Source organism: Gossypium arboreum, chromosome 12 (assembly GCF_025698485.1).
Source record: "Gossypium arboreum isolate Shixiya-1 chromosome 12, ASM2569848v2, whole genome shotgun sequence".
Classification (NCBI taxonomy): Eukaryota; Viridiplantae; Streptophyta; class Magnoliopsida; order Malvales; family Malvaceae; genus Gossypium; species Gossypium arboreum.
The window spans coordinates 84,881,174-84,900,371 of record NC_069081.1 but is presented as its reverse complement, the minus strand read 5'-3'; the positions used below and the strand labels follow the sequence as shown (position 1 = coordinate 84,900,371).

The 19,198-nt window shown below is 34.6% G+C and overlaps 2 protein-coding genes across 2 annotated transcripts; one reads left to right on the top strand and one right to left on the bottom strand.

The window, feature by feature from the left end:
* Positions 1–11,712: 11,712 nt before the first annotated feature.
* LOC108479732 (ATP synthase subunit O, mitochondrial) lies at positions 11,713–14,778 on the bottom strand. The gene is made up of 6 exons (XM_017782492.2): positions 14,562–14,778; positions 14,152–14,199; positions 13,634–13,877; positions 12,669–12,781; positions 12,223–12,309; positions 11,713–12,132 (listed from the first exon to the last, which is right to left on the bottom strand). Exons 1-6 carry the CDS (start codon positions 14,679–14,681, stop codon positions 12,004–12,006), a joined length of 741 nt encoding a protein of 246 aa, XP_017637981.1. The 5' UTR covers positions 14,682–14,778; the 3' UTR covers positions 11,713–12,003.
* A 1,069-nt stretch (positions 14,779–15,847) lies between these two features.
* Positions 15,848–17,918, top strand: LOC108477520 (uncharacterized). The gene is made up of 4 exons (XM_053022930.1): positions 15,848–15,902; positions 16,113–16,194; positions 17,098–17,327; positions 17,689–17,918. Exons 1-4 carry the CDS (start codon positions 15,848–15,850, stop codon positions 17,916–17,918), a joined length of 597 nt encoding a protein of 198 aa, XP_052878890.1.
* The last annotated feature ends 1,280 nt before the right edge of the window (positions 17,919–19,198 follow it).

Here is a 19,198-nt window from a genome sequence, read left to right as displayed (position 1 = left end):
TTTGCAACTTATTCGATTTAGTCCCTACTTTCAATTTAAGCACTTTAGGCATAGAATTTCATCACGAAATTTTCACACAATCATGCAATCATATCATAAACCCCAAAATAATTATAAAACAATTATTTCTATCTCGGATTTGTGGTCACGAAACCACTATTCCGATTAGGCCCTAATTCGGGTTGTCACAATACTTTTGGTTGAACTTTGAAATGGCATGTATAGGACTACCCTTTTTTTGTTGGTCATGTACCCTTCGGTTTTGTGTAAATTTGGATAGCCATGCGAAAATGGCTTAAATATACTTTGATCATAGCATTATGATCGTTTTGTATGTTGTCCGTCGAGAGGTATGGAAATGTTGGTAACGGTTAGCCATGGGAATGGTTATTCATGATCACTTTTGGTATATGTATGACAAACTCTAGTTGATCCATGGAGGATCATGAAATAGGTAAAGTTTACGTTAAAAATAGATGCTGGCAGCAGCAGTGATGTGGATGTGAAAAATCACTAAAAATAGTAGGAATGGAATTAAATAGTGAATAAATTATGTAATCGAACCTTGATGAATCTATTTTCATAGGAAAGTAATGAAACGTTCATATGAACAGTATATTATGAGATGTTAAAGTTTTCGCGAGACAGGGCCAGAACGGTTTCCTGATCTGACTTTGGAAATTCATTATAAATTAACCAGAGACATTTAGAAGTCATGCCATATATGTATAGATTCTTTGTTGAGTCTAGTTTCTATAGAAACAAACGGCATCAGTATTGAAGCCCTGTACAGGGAGATATCCAAGTCGTAATGCATGAAGATCAGTGTAGTCGCACCCTGTAACAGGGGAGACTTTAACTAATAAACTGTACTAATTGGCCTGACCAAAAATTCTAGAAAAAAATCTGTAGATGGACATATGAGTCTAGTTTCAGGGAAAAGTTACGAAACTGATTTTTGAGTTTTGGAACTCAAGATATGATTTTTAAGGTGACAGTGACGCAGTTAGCCAACTGCCTGGAAATTTTTAAAATGGACTGTGAAAGCAAGTGATTTAAGTCCGCAAACCCCTCATGTCTGACTCGGGCAACGGTCTCGGGTACGGGGTGTTACACTAAATGGGCCAAACGAGCGTGTGGGCCCACATGGGCCGAGTAATGGGCCTTAGGCTCATTTAGACCGTTACGACCATTTAGGCTATCTGTGACGCTTGAAGCAACTATAAACCTTCGGAGAGGTCGTTACCTGTACCGAGACCCCAAAATAGACAAAATAATCAAAATACCCCTAAGGGTAAAATTACTATTTTACCCCTAACCGACGCAATGACCATTGTACCCCTAGTGATAGGTTAATTGATATGTGTATGACATTTATATGACTGGTTTTGAGTTGACATACTGCATACACATGATATTTATGACACGACATACTGCATGGGGTTGGGTTTCTGATTTGGAAGAAGTACTGTATTAGTGGCTTTGCCACGTAGTTACTGCTCTAGTGGCTTTGCCACGTTTACTGTTATTAGCAGCATTGCTGCGTTACTGTTAGCAACTTCGCTGCGATATTGGTGTCTTGGTTGGTACGGGTGGTGTGTTGGTTGGTACGGGTGGTGTGTTGGTTGGATTGGGGTGGGTTACATGACCGACCTGCATCGACATCTTGAATTGGGCTTAGGCCCACTTTTATCAGTATAGGCTAAGGCCCTGCATCATTATGCAGGCTATTTACTATTTGACTAATAAGGGATTACACACTTAGTTTTCGTAAACTCACCCTTTCTTTTAACTGCGCAGGTAATCCCTAGCCTTATATGATTTGGCACGGCGAGGGACTTGCAGGTGGCCATACAACTACCGATTTTCTACCTTTGAATTTATCCATTAAAATTTCATATTGGGTTTTTAGTTATGTAATAAGGCCATTTGCAGTTTTAACTTTTATTTGGGCTTTGATTTCTTACCTTAAACTGCTAGACTAGGAATAGACGAGTTTTCAAACCAATTACTGTTTTCAAAAACATGTCTTAAGCTTCTTAAATTTAAATTGGCTTCCGCAACTGAAAGAGATTTTCAACGAAATTAAGGACGTCTTTAGAAGTGACTAAATTTTCAATGAACCACATTTTTAAAATTACACGAACAAAAAACTGAGACTTTTCACAAGCTTTAAATAGTAAGAAGGGTTTTTTAATGGAAACACGGTTTCAAAAAACATTTTGATGTGACACGAAAGATTCGGTCATAACATCTAGGACGGGTTTGGGGTGTTACATTGCCCCTCATTATAACCCCCCAAACCCGACCTAGGTGTTATGGCCAAATTTCGGAAGCCACATTAATTCTATAGAAAAGCTTTTTCTATTTAAAGTTTTTATGTTTAAATTGTTCTTATGAAAAATTTAATTATTTCAAAAATAATTTATTATCATCGAAAAACATTTAGTAAAAATTGATTAATTTGAGTAAATTCTCTTAATAATTCAAACTATTTCTTTTAATCGTTTTAAGAAGGTAAATTGTAAATATCAATTTAGAAATGTTACAAATATTCTATATGTAAACAATTTGCAGCAGACTTAATTTACTTTAGAAAACTTTATATTTGAAATTACTTATAATCGGGTGAAAACATATTTAAGTTTTAAAACAGTATTTAAAATATTTAAAATTTCATTGATTATGCATGCATAACAGTTATTGTATCAAATTTTTAAATGACCAAAAACAATCCAGTGTCCAATGTCCAAAAACAAACCCAAAGACTTTAGAAAGTATTTTATTAAAATTAAATCTGAGAGACTCCTCCAAATGCTGCATCCAAGCCCTATGGTACATCAGTGTGAGTTTTATATCAAGCTAAATATCAAATAAACATTACAATATTATTTCCATACACATAATAATCTAAACTGAAGACTTTTATACACATGATTATGCCAATGCAAATTTTTATAAAAAAAACATTTATGCATATATTTCAAAACATCCTACCCATCACCGCTACACACCAAAAGGGGTTCCCCAAAACACATCCATCCAAAACACACCATCACATATGTGGATAAAGCCACCAATTTTGTAGACTAGCTGCCAATACACATAATTTTGATCAAGCCACCAAAATCGCGGACAAGCTACTTAAACACATATGTGGATAAACCACCAAAATTGTATATTATTAAACTGCCACGTCTTCCTCCTTACACAATGTCCTAACCCCATGTAATGCATCATGGCATGCAAATTTATTATCAAAACAATAGGGATGTTAAACATGCATCCATATACAAATCCAATATCGATAGTCATGGTAACCCATGCTTTACAAAGCGAACATATAAGCCATGATATCACATAACATGATATTAGAATAAATTCACAAAATATTACCACAAAATATAACATGCTAATAAGATTTAAGTGAAAATAACTTACCTTAAATCCTCATAATCACTCACATGATATTTTTGCTATATTTTATGTTTACAAAAATATTTAGTTAATCATAACAAAGATCATCACATATTAAACTTGAATAAAACACACTCTTTTAGTTATCCAAATCATAAATCCTAACTGAACTTGTACACTTCTGATCCAAAAGAGTAAAATTTCATTTGCGCCTAACGAAATCATATTTGTTAAGTATTTCATTAACACCGATAAAGAATTAACCAAAACCAACTTACTCCTCAAACTCATAGCACTTACACTTTATTTCCAAATGCCCCCAAAGAACTGCTTCTAATGTTGATGATCAAAATTGATGTGAGGATCTAAGATTGAAGGAAAAGAAATAGAATTATCATGAGAAGAAAATAGGATAAGTAGAATTGAAAATAAAAGATAGAAGAATAAAAAATACTTTTAATTGCCAATAGTTTTCAAGGATAGAAAATGATGAAGAACACTCCAAAAATAATTGTAAAATTCTGTAATATGAAGAAAATAGAGAGAATAGCTGATAATCAAAAGAATAAAAATAAAAGAGGAGAAAAGTTATAAAAGAAGGTAAAGTGGTGCTATGGTGGTGAAGTGGTGGTTTGGTGGTGGTAGTATCGAATTATTCAAACAAAAGAAGGTAAAGTAAAGAAAATGGCAAGGACGTGGAACCAAAAAGGGCGGCACAAGGTGGTGATCAAGGAGAAGCAAAAAGAGAAACGATGAAACAAAATTCAAAACAAAAGAAAAGTGATAGGAAAGTAAGTGGGACGGCACATAGTCCACATTCATCCAATCAATGCATTCAATAGGGGACAAAGGTGTTAAGAGAGAATTAACAACAATTAACTTTAGAAGTTACTCTTTGGAATTTTGAAAATAAGGAGTTACTAAACACTTGAAATAGGAGTTACATGCACATATATTGATGGTTTTGCATGGGAAGAATGGCCAACTTTGTTTAAAAATTTAATAAAAGATGATAGCATGAGACTTAAACTTGGTTAACTTAGGAGTTACTTAAGGTGTTTAACCACTAAAACACTTCAAATGCTTGTTAATGAAATAACAACAACTAGAATTTTGGGATGTTATTGCATGTAAAATGATATGTGAATTGTGCAAGTATACATGTCGAATAAAGTAATAAAGTGATAAGTGAGATCATCTCCACAGGGACCAGATTAGGTATAGAAATGGTCAAGTTATGATAAGGATTAATGTTATGGCAAAACCGAGTTAAGTATGCAGTGCTAGATTAAAATAATAAGGATGAGTTTGAATTGTATATGGATTGATATGGGAAAATGCTAAGGCAAAGTAAGAGTAAAATATGTAATGGCAATAACGAGAATGATTATGTGAATAATATGTGAACGAATAAATAAATAACTAAGGATGCTATGGCGAAGATACTGCGGCAATGGATAGAAGGTCTACAACGTTGATTTGGAAGGTTGAGATTACTAAGAATCTGCCTTACTTTCAGTAATGCCTCAACACAATTGTACTTAATCTACTGCTTAGAAGAGACCTAAAGTGATCTACTTCTTTCGAGAGCAAAATCTCAAACAACCTGGCCTATGTCTAAGGCTTTAACATGGTACCCTGCACTGATTTGTCTTCCTTTCGTATAAACGTTGCTCTATGTTTAAATTTTACTATAAGTTTTTGTCGAGTACTTGCTCATATCATTCAATTACAGTCCAACTAATCCAACTTTTTCAGAATTAGATTCAATTTTATGGGCATACTGCACATTCATCTATGTCTAGGGAATGTATGCATACACTTAGAAAATAAGAACAATTGAATGAAACAGTAGATTAAATCAAACACATGCGTCAACTATTAAAGAAAATAAAAGTTTCATCACATAATCCCAACCCTATGATGTAACAGCCCATTTTCAATGAAATTAGAATAGTGGTTTCGGGACCACAAATCCAAGTTAGAAAGAAAATGTATTTTAATATTATTGCATGATCTGCATTATAATAGGAATGTTAAGTGAAAATTCTCATAAGAAAATTTTTACCAATTATTTGTTTAATTATGGAAAGGACCAAATTGCATAAAATGCAAAAGTTGAGTTCTAGTAGCTATAAGTACCAAATAGCTATGAAATTCAAAACTTGAGGTCCTTATATGGTAATTAGACCATTAAAGAAAAGTTAGTAGATATTTTTGATGAATCATCCAATGGAAAAATTAGGAAAGGATAAGGACTAAATTGGAAACTAAAATAACTAAAAGATGATAATAGAAAAATATCATCATTTTATATCATCTTCCCCAAATTAAGACATGGAAACCCTAGTAAGGAGAAAAGTTTTCAAGCCATCTTTCTTGGCTTAATTGGGTAAGTATTATTGTCCCATTTTTAGTAATTTTTCTATTTTTGAGATCAAGATAGCCTAATCCATCTATTTTAGGGATTAATTTAAAATTTTATCAAAGTAAAAAAGTTTTTTAATGGATGAATATGCTGAAAATTTGAAATTTATGATAGAAAATGAAAGGTTGTTGATAAATAAACAACTTTTACAAAGAAAATTTTGATGAAATTATGATTTAGGGACTAAATTGTAAAGATGTAAAAGTTATGGAAAAAATTATAAATTTTGTGAAATACAAGTGCTGTAGATGTTATATGAAAATTTCGGTTAGGCTTGGAATAAGGATTAAATTGCATGAATGTCATTTTCCGAGCCTAGGGACGAAATTGTCATTTATGAAAAGCATAGGAGCAAAATGGTAAATTTTCCTAGGATATAAGTTGAATCCAATTGAGTATGAAATATAATGAATTGATGATTAAATTCATTTACATAGAACTGAAAAGACCAAATATGGAATTGGATCGAGGAAAACAAAAAGTAACGGATTAGTAGACTTTTATATACGAACAAGTGTCTAGGTAAGTTCGTGTAACTTAATCATGTATATTTACATTTTTAGATTGAATGTTGTATATGTGAGAATTGTATAAATGATTAATGTATGAAAATAATCACATGCCCGAAATTACTCGATAAATAATGAGTTTCGTTTGAATAATGAAATGCGATGGATACAATATTTTCCCGTACTGATTATAGTCCAGCATATGTTGCGGACATTATAGCTCGAGCGAGCATCCTGTTAAAAGCCTTCTTGAGCATCATGTTATATAGTTCCTATGAGCATCCTAATTGGTAGTGATTCTGTATGTGTTGCGCACTACCGCAGCCCTTTGTGAGCGTCCTATTACACAATTCGATAGCTTGTGGTCCAGCATTTATTGTGGACACAAATGCAACTCTCTGTGAGCGTTCTGATATAGGCTCTTATGAGCTTCCTGACATGGCTCGCTTGAACTCTCTATTACCTTATCCGGTGCTCCCTGATAATAACTCTTCGGAGTTACCTATAAAGCTCTATGAGCTCCCTAATTAAAACTCTTCTGAGTTTCCTATTGAGCCCGGATAAGTGTCCTATTACATGGCTCATCTGAGCATCCTGATATATGTGGCTCGAGAATGTGCTCCCTAATTATGTACCCTATCGGGTACCCCTAAACATGAATTGACGGATCACTGATTTGTATACCTCGCGTATACTACCTGATTATCCATCGAAATTTCAATTATTCAACGGATAAAATTCCTGACATGAGAAAATTACGAGATTAAAAGAATTATGTTTTGAATGCTTCTGAAATACCTAAAAGTTTGTAGCATGATGAGCTTATCCATGTTTATTTGATGTACATGTGAATTATGTGACTAACTTACTTAATTGAGTGTATGTGATTAGGCAAATTGCCAAATTTTTGGGAAGCATGTTATTGAATGTTTATTTTAATGAATGTTATTGGTAAGTTTAATTCTTGTTATACGAACTTACTAAGCATTAAAATGTTTACTAGGTTTTCTTTTCTCTGTTTTATACTTCTCGAAAGCTTATAAAGGTTGGAGATCGGTTAGAGCATCATCACACTATCCACCGGCTTGTTTTGGTATAAATAGTAAATTTATTTTAGTATAATGGCATGTATAGGTTAACTTGGCCAATTATTGGCTTGTCAATGGTTGTTTGTAATCTAGCCATTGGAATGGCTAGTGATAGTTGGTATATATTTGTAAGTATTGGTGTAGGTTGTTGGCAAATTTGGGTGAGAAATAAAGCTAGGAAATGGCTTTATTTTGTCCACACGGGTAGACACACGGGCATATGTCTTGACCATGTGTGACACACGACCTGACACATGGGCGTGTGGTTGGCGTATGTCCCCTGCATCTTAAAATTGAAAAACAGAATGCTCAGAATTAGGCACACAGGTATAGACACAGGCATGTGTTTCAGCCGTATGTGACACATGGCCTAGAACACGGGCATGTGTCTTGGCGGTGTGAATCTTGTACCTAATTTTCGAAAATTAAATTGACCACACGACCTAGCACACGGGTGTGTGGCAGGCTGTGTGACTCAAGTTAGAGAGTTACACGGGTAAGGACACGGGCTGGGACACGGCCGTGTGCCTTACATTGTATGCCCACACGACCTGAGACATGGGCATGTCACTTAGCTGTGTGAGCCACATGGCCTACTCATACGGGCGTGTGACCCTTGTATATAAGAAAAATTTAGAAATTTTGTGAAAATTTTGTGAAAATTTTCTAAGATCCCAATTAGTCCCGAATTGTTTCTAATGCTTAAATTGGGCTTTGAGGGTCCGTTAAAGGGACGATATGATTAGTTTCAAATATGAACAGTAAATGATATGAATTAACTGTAATTATTCTGTAAACTCTGGTAACGCTCCGTAACCTTGTTCTGGCGACGGATACGGTTTAGGGGTGTTACATATGAGATTTAACTCATGAGTCGGCAATTAAAATTCAAGTTTGAACATCCAACATCATTTTGATCAATTCAATTTATGGAGAACAAAATCAGAAATAATGGACGAACTTAGGAAGATGGTTGTCGCCAAATCAATCTTCAATCCAACAGCACAGTGTCCTATGATGGCTGAAAAGGACTGCCTTCAGTCTCCTCTTTTCGTCTCTATTCAGCCGCTACCCTCTATTGTTGCCCCGGATCTCCACACTTAGGGCTTCCTCCTTCAACTTTTTATAGTCTTTTTCTTCCTAGAATAGCTCCAATAGCCCACGATATCCTCTCCATTTTTTTAGGCAGATTTTTCTAGTACAAGTAGAGTTGGGCTAAAACTGGTCTGCAATGAGTGTTGACTCAATCATCTCCCTGAATTTCCACAACATACAAGGTGGCAAACTATCCAACCTTTTACCTCGGCAAACCTTAAGTCCTTTATTTCTTTCTCCAAATCCTGCACCTGCCAAACCACCAAACACAATCCTTTCGTATGCAATTAAAAGTACCTAACATTTAAATACAGTCCAAGCTCCTAATGCAATGATAAAAATACTAATGAAATGTCCTAAAATGCAACTAAATGTACCCAAGTACAAGGAATTAGTTAGGTCTAAATGCATGAAATATAACTCTTTTCAAGAGTTATCAAATGTGACACTCATTGTCCTGGGTCACGCAGAGAACCCCCTTTAGGTAATCACCTTCCTTTAGTTCTCTTCCGTATGATGCCATAGCGTAGCTATGGTTTAACATAATATGGTGTCATTGCCATGGACTTTTCCTCTCAAAGATCGTGTTTAAAGTCCCGACAGACCCTTTTATGACTCCACCGTGGTGAATAGACACAGATTCACTTGACAGACCTTTCATGTATTTGCACCAAACTTAACATACATCTCAGACATGCTCTTACAGTCATATTTTCAACTCTAGATTTCTCATCACAAACTCAATACTTATCAAATTCATTCAAACTATACATGCAAATATTATCCAACATTTGTATATCAGAGTACCATCGTATTACCCTTTTCTAATCTTAATTCATAGTTCACATGATTCTCCATAGAAGTATCTAGAATAAACTAGTATACACACACAAGAGTTAGCTTAGGGACTCACTCTCATCAAAACATTTCGAGTAGCATAAAACTAAGACGTATACACATAATCTAGACATCCCTATAAAACCATACTTCACATCGACTTACTTGAGGTCAACAGATCTATACCAAGTATGCATATCATTCTCAACAAACATTAACACAGTCATAGACATACTTCAGTAATCACACACAAGGTCACAAACATAACATAATGTAACTTCAAGGCTTACAACATCATCTTTCAGACACTCTCTTACAGATCTACGAGTACCATCATTATACAAACAATAGTTAGCATAAAGACTCACCTAATTCTCATCTGCTGCATTTCAAAGCTTCGAATCCAAACTTCCATTATGCAATCAACAGCAACTACTGCTACAAAGTAAGGAAGCCCATCAAGACCTATTCATATACCCCTTTTTCCATCATTTTTAACACTGAAAATCCTCAAGCAGGGTCATTTTATCTTTTATCTTACTGATCTACCAAGTCTAACAGATTTACTCTTCACAATACAAGATGTAAAGTCATAAATCTTTCCTCGACGTGGTGTAATCACTGGTAAAGACCCAAATCTACAACTTTAACTCAAGAGAAAAAATGAAAGACTTTGAGTTCCTTTAGGTCTAGACAGAACTACTTCTTAAAGAAGGAAGAAGAAAACTCCGTCCGTTTAGACCTAAATATCTATATAAAGAACCCAAGCTCTTATTGGAACTTACCACGTGTCACACACTATCAAAGCTATCTTTATAAATGATTTATAGTTGTAAATAAAAAATCTAATATTTTTATATTCCTGGTTTGTCCTTTTTGTTCCTTTCTAACTACTTTGTTGGAATGTAACTAGCACTACTACTAAATAAATTGGGCGTACAATACCTTTGGTAGAAATCGCCCAACACTCTTACCAAATCTCTTCTTTCTTATGACTTAGTTCATTATAAAAAACAATCATCGCTTAACAATTTGATACCTACTATGCGTCTGATCTATACGCCATAACAACAATTGGGCGAATATCACTACGCCACTCAGGTTACTTCCAGTTTACTCACCAAATTTAGAATCCACCCCAAAACTGGGTGTTACATTGAGTGTAAACGAGGCAGACATCTTTATATGTAAACAGATGGTGACTTTGAAGATAGTGATTCCCAAATCACTTGGAAGCTTCCATTCAAAGTCCTAGTATTTTTGTGAAACATTTGTAATTATTATCAATTAGAACCTAGCCACTGCAGAGAAACATCACAGTAGATACCATTAATACTAGTGGGAATCCCCATTGTTGAGTAAGGAGATGCTTAAGAACAACGGTGAAAAACAACAATAGCTCACTATTGGATTGTCAATGCATAGAAGACGTGAATCCCCACTCATAAAGGGGTAACTTTTTAAGCGGAACCTAAGCTTCAAGGTATATAATACTTATGAGCCAAGTACGTAACCATGCATGTTAACAATGGAACAATTGTCTCTGTAGACAAGAGATGGAGAAGAATTGTTACCAGGAAAGAGCCAATGCACTGGAAGTTAAAATCATTGATGTTAGACATTTGAACCCTAACCAATCGAATTCACTAGAGCTTTGAACAAAGCACACATCTATTGGATCCAGAAATTAAAAGACTGGCTAAGTGGGCATCAACGACACACTATTGTTCATTGGCACTAACAGAAAATATTTTTTGTCAAGTACCTTAAAAAAAACACCCATTTAGGAAAAATATGCTTTCAGCTTTGTAAGGCTGTTCCAAGCAACAAATTACTTTGTTAGACAACAAAAAATCGCCTCTGTTACACATTGTTATTGGTATATACACGCGAGCGCGCATATATATATAAATATATATATGAAATAATCAAGAAACTTCCTACTCAACCCATCATAGCGAAGCACATCCCTGCATCGAATAAGCTCTATCGTTTGGTCACAAAATCACCTTTATCTGCTCAAATAAACGAGTTCTCACGCATTGGCGGCATCTAGCAACCGTGGTGAACAAAGCTAAGCAGCACGCACATACATCACGGGAGGAACATGGAGAAGCAAGGAGAGCTAGAGAAGTAAAGAGAGCATTGAAACACATTCGGCATTGGGTTGTATGGTGCGATGAACACTTGAAAAAACCTAAACAAAACAGGAAACAGGATAGAAGCATAATACATAATAGGTAATGCAAAGAGACATTATATATCTGCATTAATCTCTCCAAGTGAGTCAAAGTGTAACTTTTAAATACCTGGGCCATTTATGATAAAAAATAATAAATGCCGAGAAAGTTTCTTTTATTGTGAATGGATGCATTCCATCATATAAGGTCAAAGCAACCATACACAAAAGGCCATACAAACGGTATTTTAGTAATTTTCCCAGATAAAAAATAATAAATGCCGAGAAAGTTTCTTTTATTGTGAATGGATGCATTCCATCATATAATGTCAAGAGTAGAAGAAAACAGAGGCAAAACAAAAAGACCATTAATTATTCTTTGCAGTTCTCGGAATAACCCAATTGGTGCACAAGGAAACTGAAATGGTCACTTGGCGGTTATAATATCCTTCAGAGGGAACCAAAGTTGATAGGCTCACGCAAGAACCTCTCCATCTGTCGGGCCCTAGTCTTAATGGACATGTCAAATACCTTTTGCTCAAACTCTACGACAAGCCCACCAAGAATACTAGGATCGATCTGGCACAAGCAAGAAAATATTTACAACATCATTCTACCAAAGAAAAACAAAAGAACAAAAATTAGAAACAGATGAAACTAACTGCATACCTTCTGTTCCAGCTTAACCTGCTTCCCCTGTCCAATTATTTCCTGCAACGTCTCCTTTAGTTCCTTCTCCTCCTGAGAAGGAAGGGGCTGGTATAGAATGACAGCCATTAAAATGAGAAACAGAAGGACAATATAAATCCAAACAAGATGACTTCCAAATTCTCAGAGCCTTAACACTCGGGAAGCAGCCAAGTAGGCTTTTATAGGTTAAGGAAATGAATTTTGCAAATCAAAAAGACATCAAGAGATTAAGAGTGCCAGTATAAAATGAACAATTGAACCAAAATTTCATGTGTCTAAATTGCTTTTCACTGTTAGCCTGCAATCTTTTCCTTCAAAGGGAGAAAAAGAAGCTATATTTATATTTCAACTTTAAGAACACAATATTTGCTTCAAATGGTGATACAAGTTATATTACAGAAAACTTTACTTGAAAGTGAACTTACAATAACACTTGTGACAATAGCTTTCACTTCTCCCTTATGAGCCATGGTCAACTCCACAAATCTCTTTGCAATGCTTTCTATATGTCTCAGCCTTCCATTCTCAGCTAGTATAACTAGCATGGATAAATATAAAAATTTCAGAGAGGTATTTAATCATTAAACACAACAAATTAGGAGCTATCAGGGAAACAAAGGCATTGATGAGAAAGAAATGCAAGTACAGCTATAGTACAGGCAAAGCCACAACCAACAAACGCACAAATGCCTGGTGAAAGGCCATAAAGAAAACAGGAATTGAATATCATACAAAGTGAGCATACTGCAACAATTATTGTTTGCAAATTATAGCAGACAGGAAAACACTATAATGAAACCCATATAGGTCAGGAAGAATCCTTTAGAGCAAAAACAATGACAAAATCAAAGGGGAAAAGAAGTCTGAAAAACAGGAAAAACAATAATAAAAATACAACCATCAGTGGAAGGTGTTCCATATTTGTCTATAATGACAAGAAGACCAGATGGCTCATAGGTCAAAAGTAATTAGAGCACAATATTTAAGACATGATTTGGTTAAACACAAACAGAAAGAAAACATAAAACAACTAAAGCACCCGAAAAACGTAATCCACAATATCCCACGCTATTTCATTGCACAATATGGATTGCTATCATACACTTTGACAACTCTTCTACACTATGCCTCAATCATCCTATGCTTTTACATGCCAATAATAAAAATCTAGATTTCCTGCATCAGTTGCAGAAATAGGAGTAGCTACTTGTGGCCCATTCGTAAGTGAAACTATCAAGCATTCTGACCACCTTATGTTTCGCATTTCACTGGACCATCAGACACTTATGTTCATCAAGAATAAACAAGGTAGTCTTACACAGTCTCAATTTCACACAGTCTCAGTTTCACAACCCTAAAATTTTGTCAATCTATTTTCCAGTTTCCATACCTAAAAAGTTCTTTGTAAGATCTGAAAATTTAGCTTGCCCACATATCTCATTAATGGCTTTGACCCGTGTCTCTGCAGGTACTGACAAGTCCTTAGTGAATTGAGAAAACAATTGACTGTTTTTTGATGCCTGAACAAGGTCAAGAAGTTCAGACTCAACCTTGTCCAGAGCATTTCCTTTTACGGCTGCAAGGTACAGTGCAGATGCATAGTTTCCAGATCCACCAAACAAAGCCAAAGGCACCTAAAATGCCAATAAGAACCAAAAGAAGAGTTAGAACCCATTTAAATTTAACTTTTGCACCTTGAGCCTTTTTACAACCCAAGGAAAGACCTAAAGATCAGCAACCGACCTTTTTCTCACAAAAAGGTCTCTAATTATCAGAATCCATTTTAGAAGCCAAGGAAAGGTAAATGGGGCAATGAACTTGTTCAAAAGCATGCGCCTCGACTAGCCAAAATATGTATAACAAAACTATCATGAATTCGTAGAAAAAAAAAAGAAACTACCAAGGCACCTTAACATTCTCGTCCTTCTTCAGAGAAGTAGAATATTTCCTCGACAGCTGTAAGAAACACAATGGGAGAAATCAACCAGAGAGTAAACAGTTTAAAATTCAGCTCAATTTAAAATTCAGCTCGACAATTACACTGCCGTGAAATGCATGGAAAAAGGAACAGATGATAAGATTATAAAAATATGCGCCATTCCGCCTAAGCATTCAATCTGGCTATCCTCTTCTTCTCTCACAACGAAATCATAATAGTAGCAGAATAGCAAAGGCAAAGAAAATAAATATACAGAAACGAAAATATAACCTAAATCAGATTCGGATCACCTCACATAGGAAAAAAGAAGGTGCGACTGAACTAGGATAAAATATATAATAGAAAATAGAGAATGGAATCGATGAGAGATGACAATTACCTCGGGGCAAAGTAGAGTTCGGTGAAGAGTAGCTCTGGGAGTGTGAGAAGGCAGGGAATCGGATCTCAAAAGCCTGTGAAAGATAGGGAGAGTGGATCTGACGCGCGCTGCCATCGCCATTTCTAAACACAACCCTAATTCTTACGTTGATTCTGGAGATCGCTTTCTTTGGCGTGGGAAGTGAGGGAGAGTGTATTTGAGCCTGAGGGTGAGATGTACTGGACTTGGAATTGGGCTGGGCTTCAGTACTTGTGTCATCTTAACTTGACGGCCGAACGAAAAGGCTCAACAGTTCCGTGGTAAACTATTATCTCCTCGACATTGCGAGTTAAACGGAATCAATCAGCTGAGAAAAATATTAAATTTAATTTATTTAAAATAATTAATTCTATTGTAAAGATAATTATATATTTCAATAATTTAATAATTAAATTACAAAATAGATACATGGTAAAGATTTATATATTTTTCAGATATTGGTGTTAACTTTATTTATTATATATATATTTATTTTATAAAATATGAGTGTTGCAAAACTTAGTTTAAATAGATTTAATAATTAAGTAATCGTACCAAATTTAAAATGATTAGTGATGACTCCTAATTAGAATGATATTTAGTGTTTAGCATATCAAATTCTCGTATATTTATTTCATGACCGAATGCATTGTATAAAATTATTTTATATCTCTATAATACATTTAAATTATTGATTGAGTTAGTATCATAAATCAATTAAGATAACTAAAATATTTTTAAAAATTAACAAATATAATTTATAATGGTGTCTTTGTTTCTTTTATATTTTAATATAAATCTATAAAAATCAATTTAAATCTTGAATAAATCTAAAAAAATTTATATGTCATGCAACTTGAATCCACAAACACTATAATATTCAAAACCTTAATTTCATCATTTAGCAAAAACTTTCTTTATTTTTATCTATTTTTTATAATATGTTTTCTTTTCTTAATTTTCACCTAATATCCCTGAAGTCAACATCTATACTATCTAAAGTATCACTTTCAAAAGAAAAACCTAAATTGTCTAATATATCGCCTACTTATACTAAAGACCATTACTATTTACTACGATGGTTATACAAAGTATGACTTTTTCATACCTTTTTCGTTGCCAAAATCATACTTTTTCCGATGAACGGTGCATTTACTTATTATTAATATAAAAATAATGATAACAATTAAATTAAAAAATATAACAATACTGTAACATAAAAAAAAAGGAAAAAAAAAAGAAGAAAAAGCAAGCGAACCTAGTGTAAGATGGGCTATGTCTTGGTCTTTTGGACTCTCCATCCTCCAACTGAAGTTCGATCTAGTTAGTCTTAGACAGACAGGCCTTCTACCTTATAATCTCATGGGATGGGCTGCGTGGCTATATGGAAATGGATAAATATTATATCTCTGCTTTCTTGGCCAGTAGATGTGGAATCTCAATAAGTCTTAAGCCACCGCATAATTGAGAACCCATACTAAACGGAAACAAACAGGGAGGGCAAAAGGTGAAAGTTATGGTTTTGGCATACAGCATCTCTCAAACCCTCATCTACAACTGCAACTATCAGTTCAAGGCTGATAAAGGTTGAGAAGGATGAACGCGAAAGCAGATCGTAAAGTTTGTCAAAGTCGCGGATTTGACTTAGGGCTCTAGATGTTCGGAAAGAAACTTGGATTTTTTTTTGACACAACCTGAAACGAAATTAAATCCAAGTTAGATAAAATAATTAAAACAAATAATAAATCAAGGATTCAGGAAGTGAATAAAGAAGATAAATGGAAAGATAGAACGTGGCGTGTAGAAGTCCTAAGAAGCCTTGGAAACACGAAGAATCCACAACCCCTTCAAGCGGCTCTAATTTCCTCCAAGATAAAAACCTTGGCAAGAAAAAGTTTGAAGATGATCCCACAATCTAAAAAGATTGTTAAAACTCTTCTAAAAGAAACTCAAGAGAAATTCTTGAAAAGAAAAAACTCAAAGAGAATTTATTAACTCAAAAGAGAAATAGAATAATAATCAATTGTTCCTCAGATACAATGCAAAGGCCTATATATAGGCTAGATAAATAAATCTAAATAAAACTCCTAAGTATACTAGAACTCTAATTTAATCTAAACAAGAAGTAGTTTTAAACTAAACTTTCTTGTTAACATAAAATTCTAAATAACTTAAAATACTTAATAATTATCAAAATTCGGAATAAAATAATAATAAAATAATAAGAGCTAATAAACAAAATATTGTGCTTATATATAATAAAAATTAAGCCTAAAACTTAAACCCAATATGATTTAAACTCAAATTAAAAGCCCGAAACTCGTAATTCCCGTCTTAGAAATTCTGCTCGCGTAGTCTTCACTAAAATGGTCATAACTTGAGCTCCCAAACTCAAAATTGAGTGAATCAAAATGCATTTCGAAGCTAAGAGATAGATCTTCAAACAAATGAGACATCTCAACCTAAAAATGCCAGGATCCCATCCAAAAAGTCGTTGAAATTCTTCTGATTTCCCAAGCCTGAAAATTGACAATTTTGATGATTGGAATCTAATAAATTTCACCCCATCTGTGCATGTATCAAAGGCTCTCGACTTTGTTAAAATAAAGTTATCTTCGGATTCAGATCAAACAAAACCGAACGGAGTATCTGGATTCCAAGCAAAAAAGCGATGCTTAAGGTGCAAAACCCTCTACTCTGATGCAGATAATTCCCCTACTTCATGCTCCTTCCACGGCCATGCCACTGGTATATTATTCATCTTATCAAATGTATACGTCACAACTCACAAACAAGTTATTCTCTTTCTATCATCATATTCATATTCTTTCTTAATTTTATGATAAAAAGGAAGGAATAACAAAGAGTTTATCCTTGAAATCCAATAGAAAGATTTGCTATAAATATCTTAAATCCCAGTTAAAGTCCATCAGATCATAGAATTAAAATCAATGATGGTGTTTCCTGGCTACATGTATATGTTTTCCACTTGCTAATTGATCTGGTTGTGTATGTATATGAATCAGTTAATTTCTTAAGCAGAGAGTCAGTCCCATTCCGTTACATTCCTTGACTAATTAAAGCTTAGAGTCATTGTAAAAATTTGCAGGAGAGAAAGGATTATTTGCATTGGCACCTCCACACCAGGGGATTGATGGAGACTGGACGGATGGCTCTGGAGTCATCGTCTACAAATGGAATAACGAAAATAATAGACCAAATACTGGACGCGCCAATTGGAAAAAAAGATGGAGTTGCTGCCAAGAATATGATGAAAATGCACCACCTTGTATTCGTGGATGGCATGTCTCATACGATGACGGCTTCACTTTATATTAGATGCCATTTATATTTTTTGTTTAGTATAATACCATATTGACATTAATCTAGGTTCAACTTGAGAAATGCTTCCATTGTATATACGACGTATGCATCTCAATCTCATAGTTAATTCCTTTCACTGTCAACGTTTGCTCATCTTGCATAAATGATAAGAGTGATGAAGACCCAATCTAGCATGTGAAAAGAAAAAAACCAAGGAGTGAGGTCCTGTCCCCTTTGGTACAATCAATCGAAAGCTAAGGTGTAAGGTCTCGTCCCTTTTGAAGAATTGGTTAAGGTGCAATGTCTCGTCCCCTTTATGCCCATGGAGGTCAAGGTGAGTAGTATTGTCCCCCTTGATAGAATCAACTAAAGATCAAGGTGTGAAGTCAAAGGTTTTCCCCCCCTTACACCAGGAAAGCTAAGGTGAGAGGTCTCATCTCTCTTGGTAGAACTATCGAAAGCCAGGGCGAGAGGCATCATCTCGCTTGGTAGAATCAACCTAAGACAAGGCAAAAGGTTTCATCCCTCCTTGATGACAATATTAACTTTTCCATGATAAAACTGTCTTTTTAGACCTAGGCGAATTGTATGAACAAACCTTACAACCTATTTAGGCTAAAATTGCCTACCCAATCACAAGCATGCATGTTTTTTTCGAAATAATGCAATACGACCATTCAACAAATGTTAAAGCACAAACGTGCATACACAAAAGCTATTACACAAAAAACATTCCAAACTAATTTTATTGCAAATGAAAGCAAAATGAATAGGACGACGAAGCCTTGAATCAATCTCGGTGATAATAAAAGCAAAAATGCAAATTTATTAATGTTAGTAAATACTTACAAAATGTGTCTCTAAATAGACATAGTAATAAAAACATCATTGCAAAAATGCAAATTTATTAATGTTAGTAAATACTTACAAAATGTGTCTCTAAATAGACATAGTAATAAAAACATCATTAATCATCTTCAAAAGAAAATTTTTTAGGGATAGAAGAAGTTCCGCCAAAATTTCTTTTTCCTATTCGCAATGGCTTGCACATCCCAACATCATCTATCTTAACTCGAAGTTGGAGGGACAAAATATGTTAAGGGAATTAGAGATACTTCACACTATGCTAAGAATGACCCTATGAATCGAGAGGATCATGTGCTAGTTGAATAATGCTTATAATGGGATCTGAATGTTCGTAATGTTGCTAGTAAATGACTATTAGAATTTCTCATGGGTTCAACCAACAACCTCTTACTATAGGGACGCCTAGTTCTCCGCATCAGATAGCTTGA

Coding starts and splice junctions, on each gene's coding strand:
- LOC108479732 (XM_017782492.2), bottom strand. CDS start 14,681: ATGGCGATGGCAGCGCGCGTCAGATCCACTCTCCCTATCTTTCACAGG. Junction 14,200..14,561: donor GAACTCTACTTTGCCCCGAG/GTAATTGTCATC, acceptor TGTTTCTTACAG/CTGTCGAGGAAATATTCTAC. Junction 12,310..12,668: donor CTATTGTCACAAGTGTTATT/GTAAGTTCACTT, acceptor ATTCTATACCAG/CCCCTTCCTTCTCAGGAGGA.
- LOC108477520 (XM_053022930.1), top strand. CDS start 15,848: ATGGGCTATGTCTTGGTCTTTTGGACTCTCCATCCTCCAACTGAAGTT. Junction 16,195..17,097: donor GATGAACGCGAAAGCAGATC/GTAAAGTTTGTC, acceptor TGATTTCCCAAG/CCTGAAAATTGACAATTTTG. Junction 17,328..17,688: donor CTTCCACGGCCATGCCACTG/GTATATTATTCA, acceptor AAAAATTTGCAG/GAGAGAAAGGATTATTTGCA.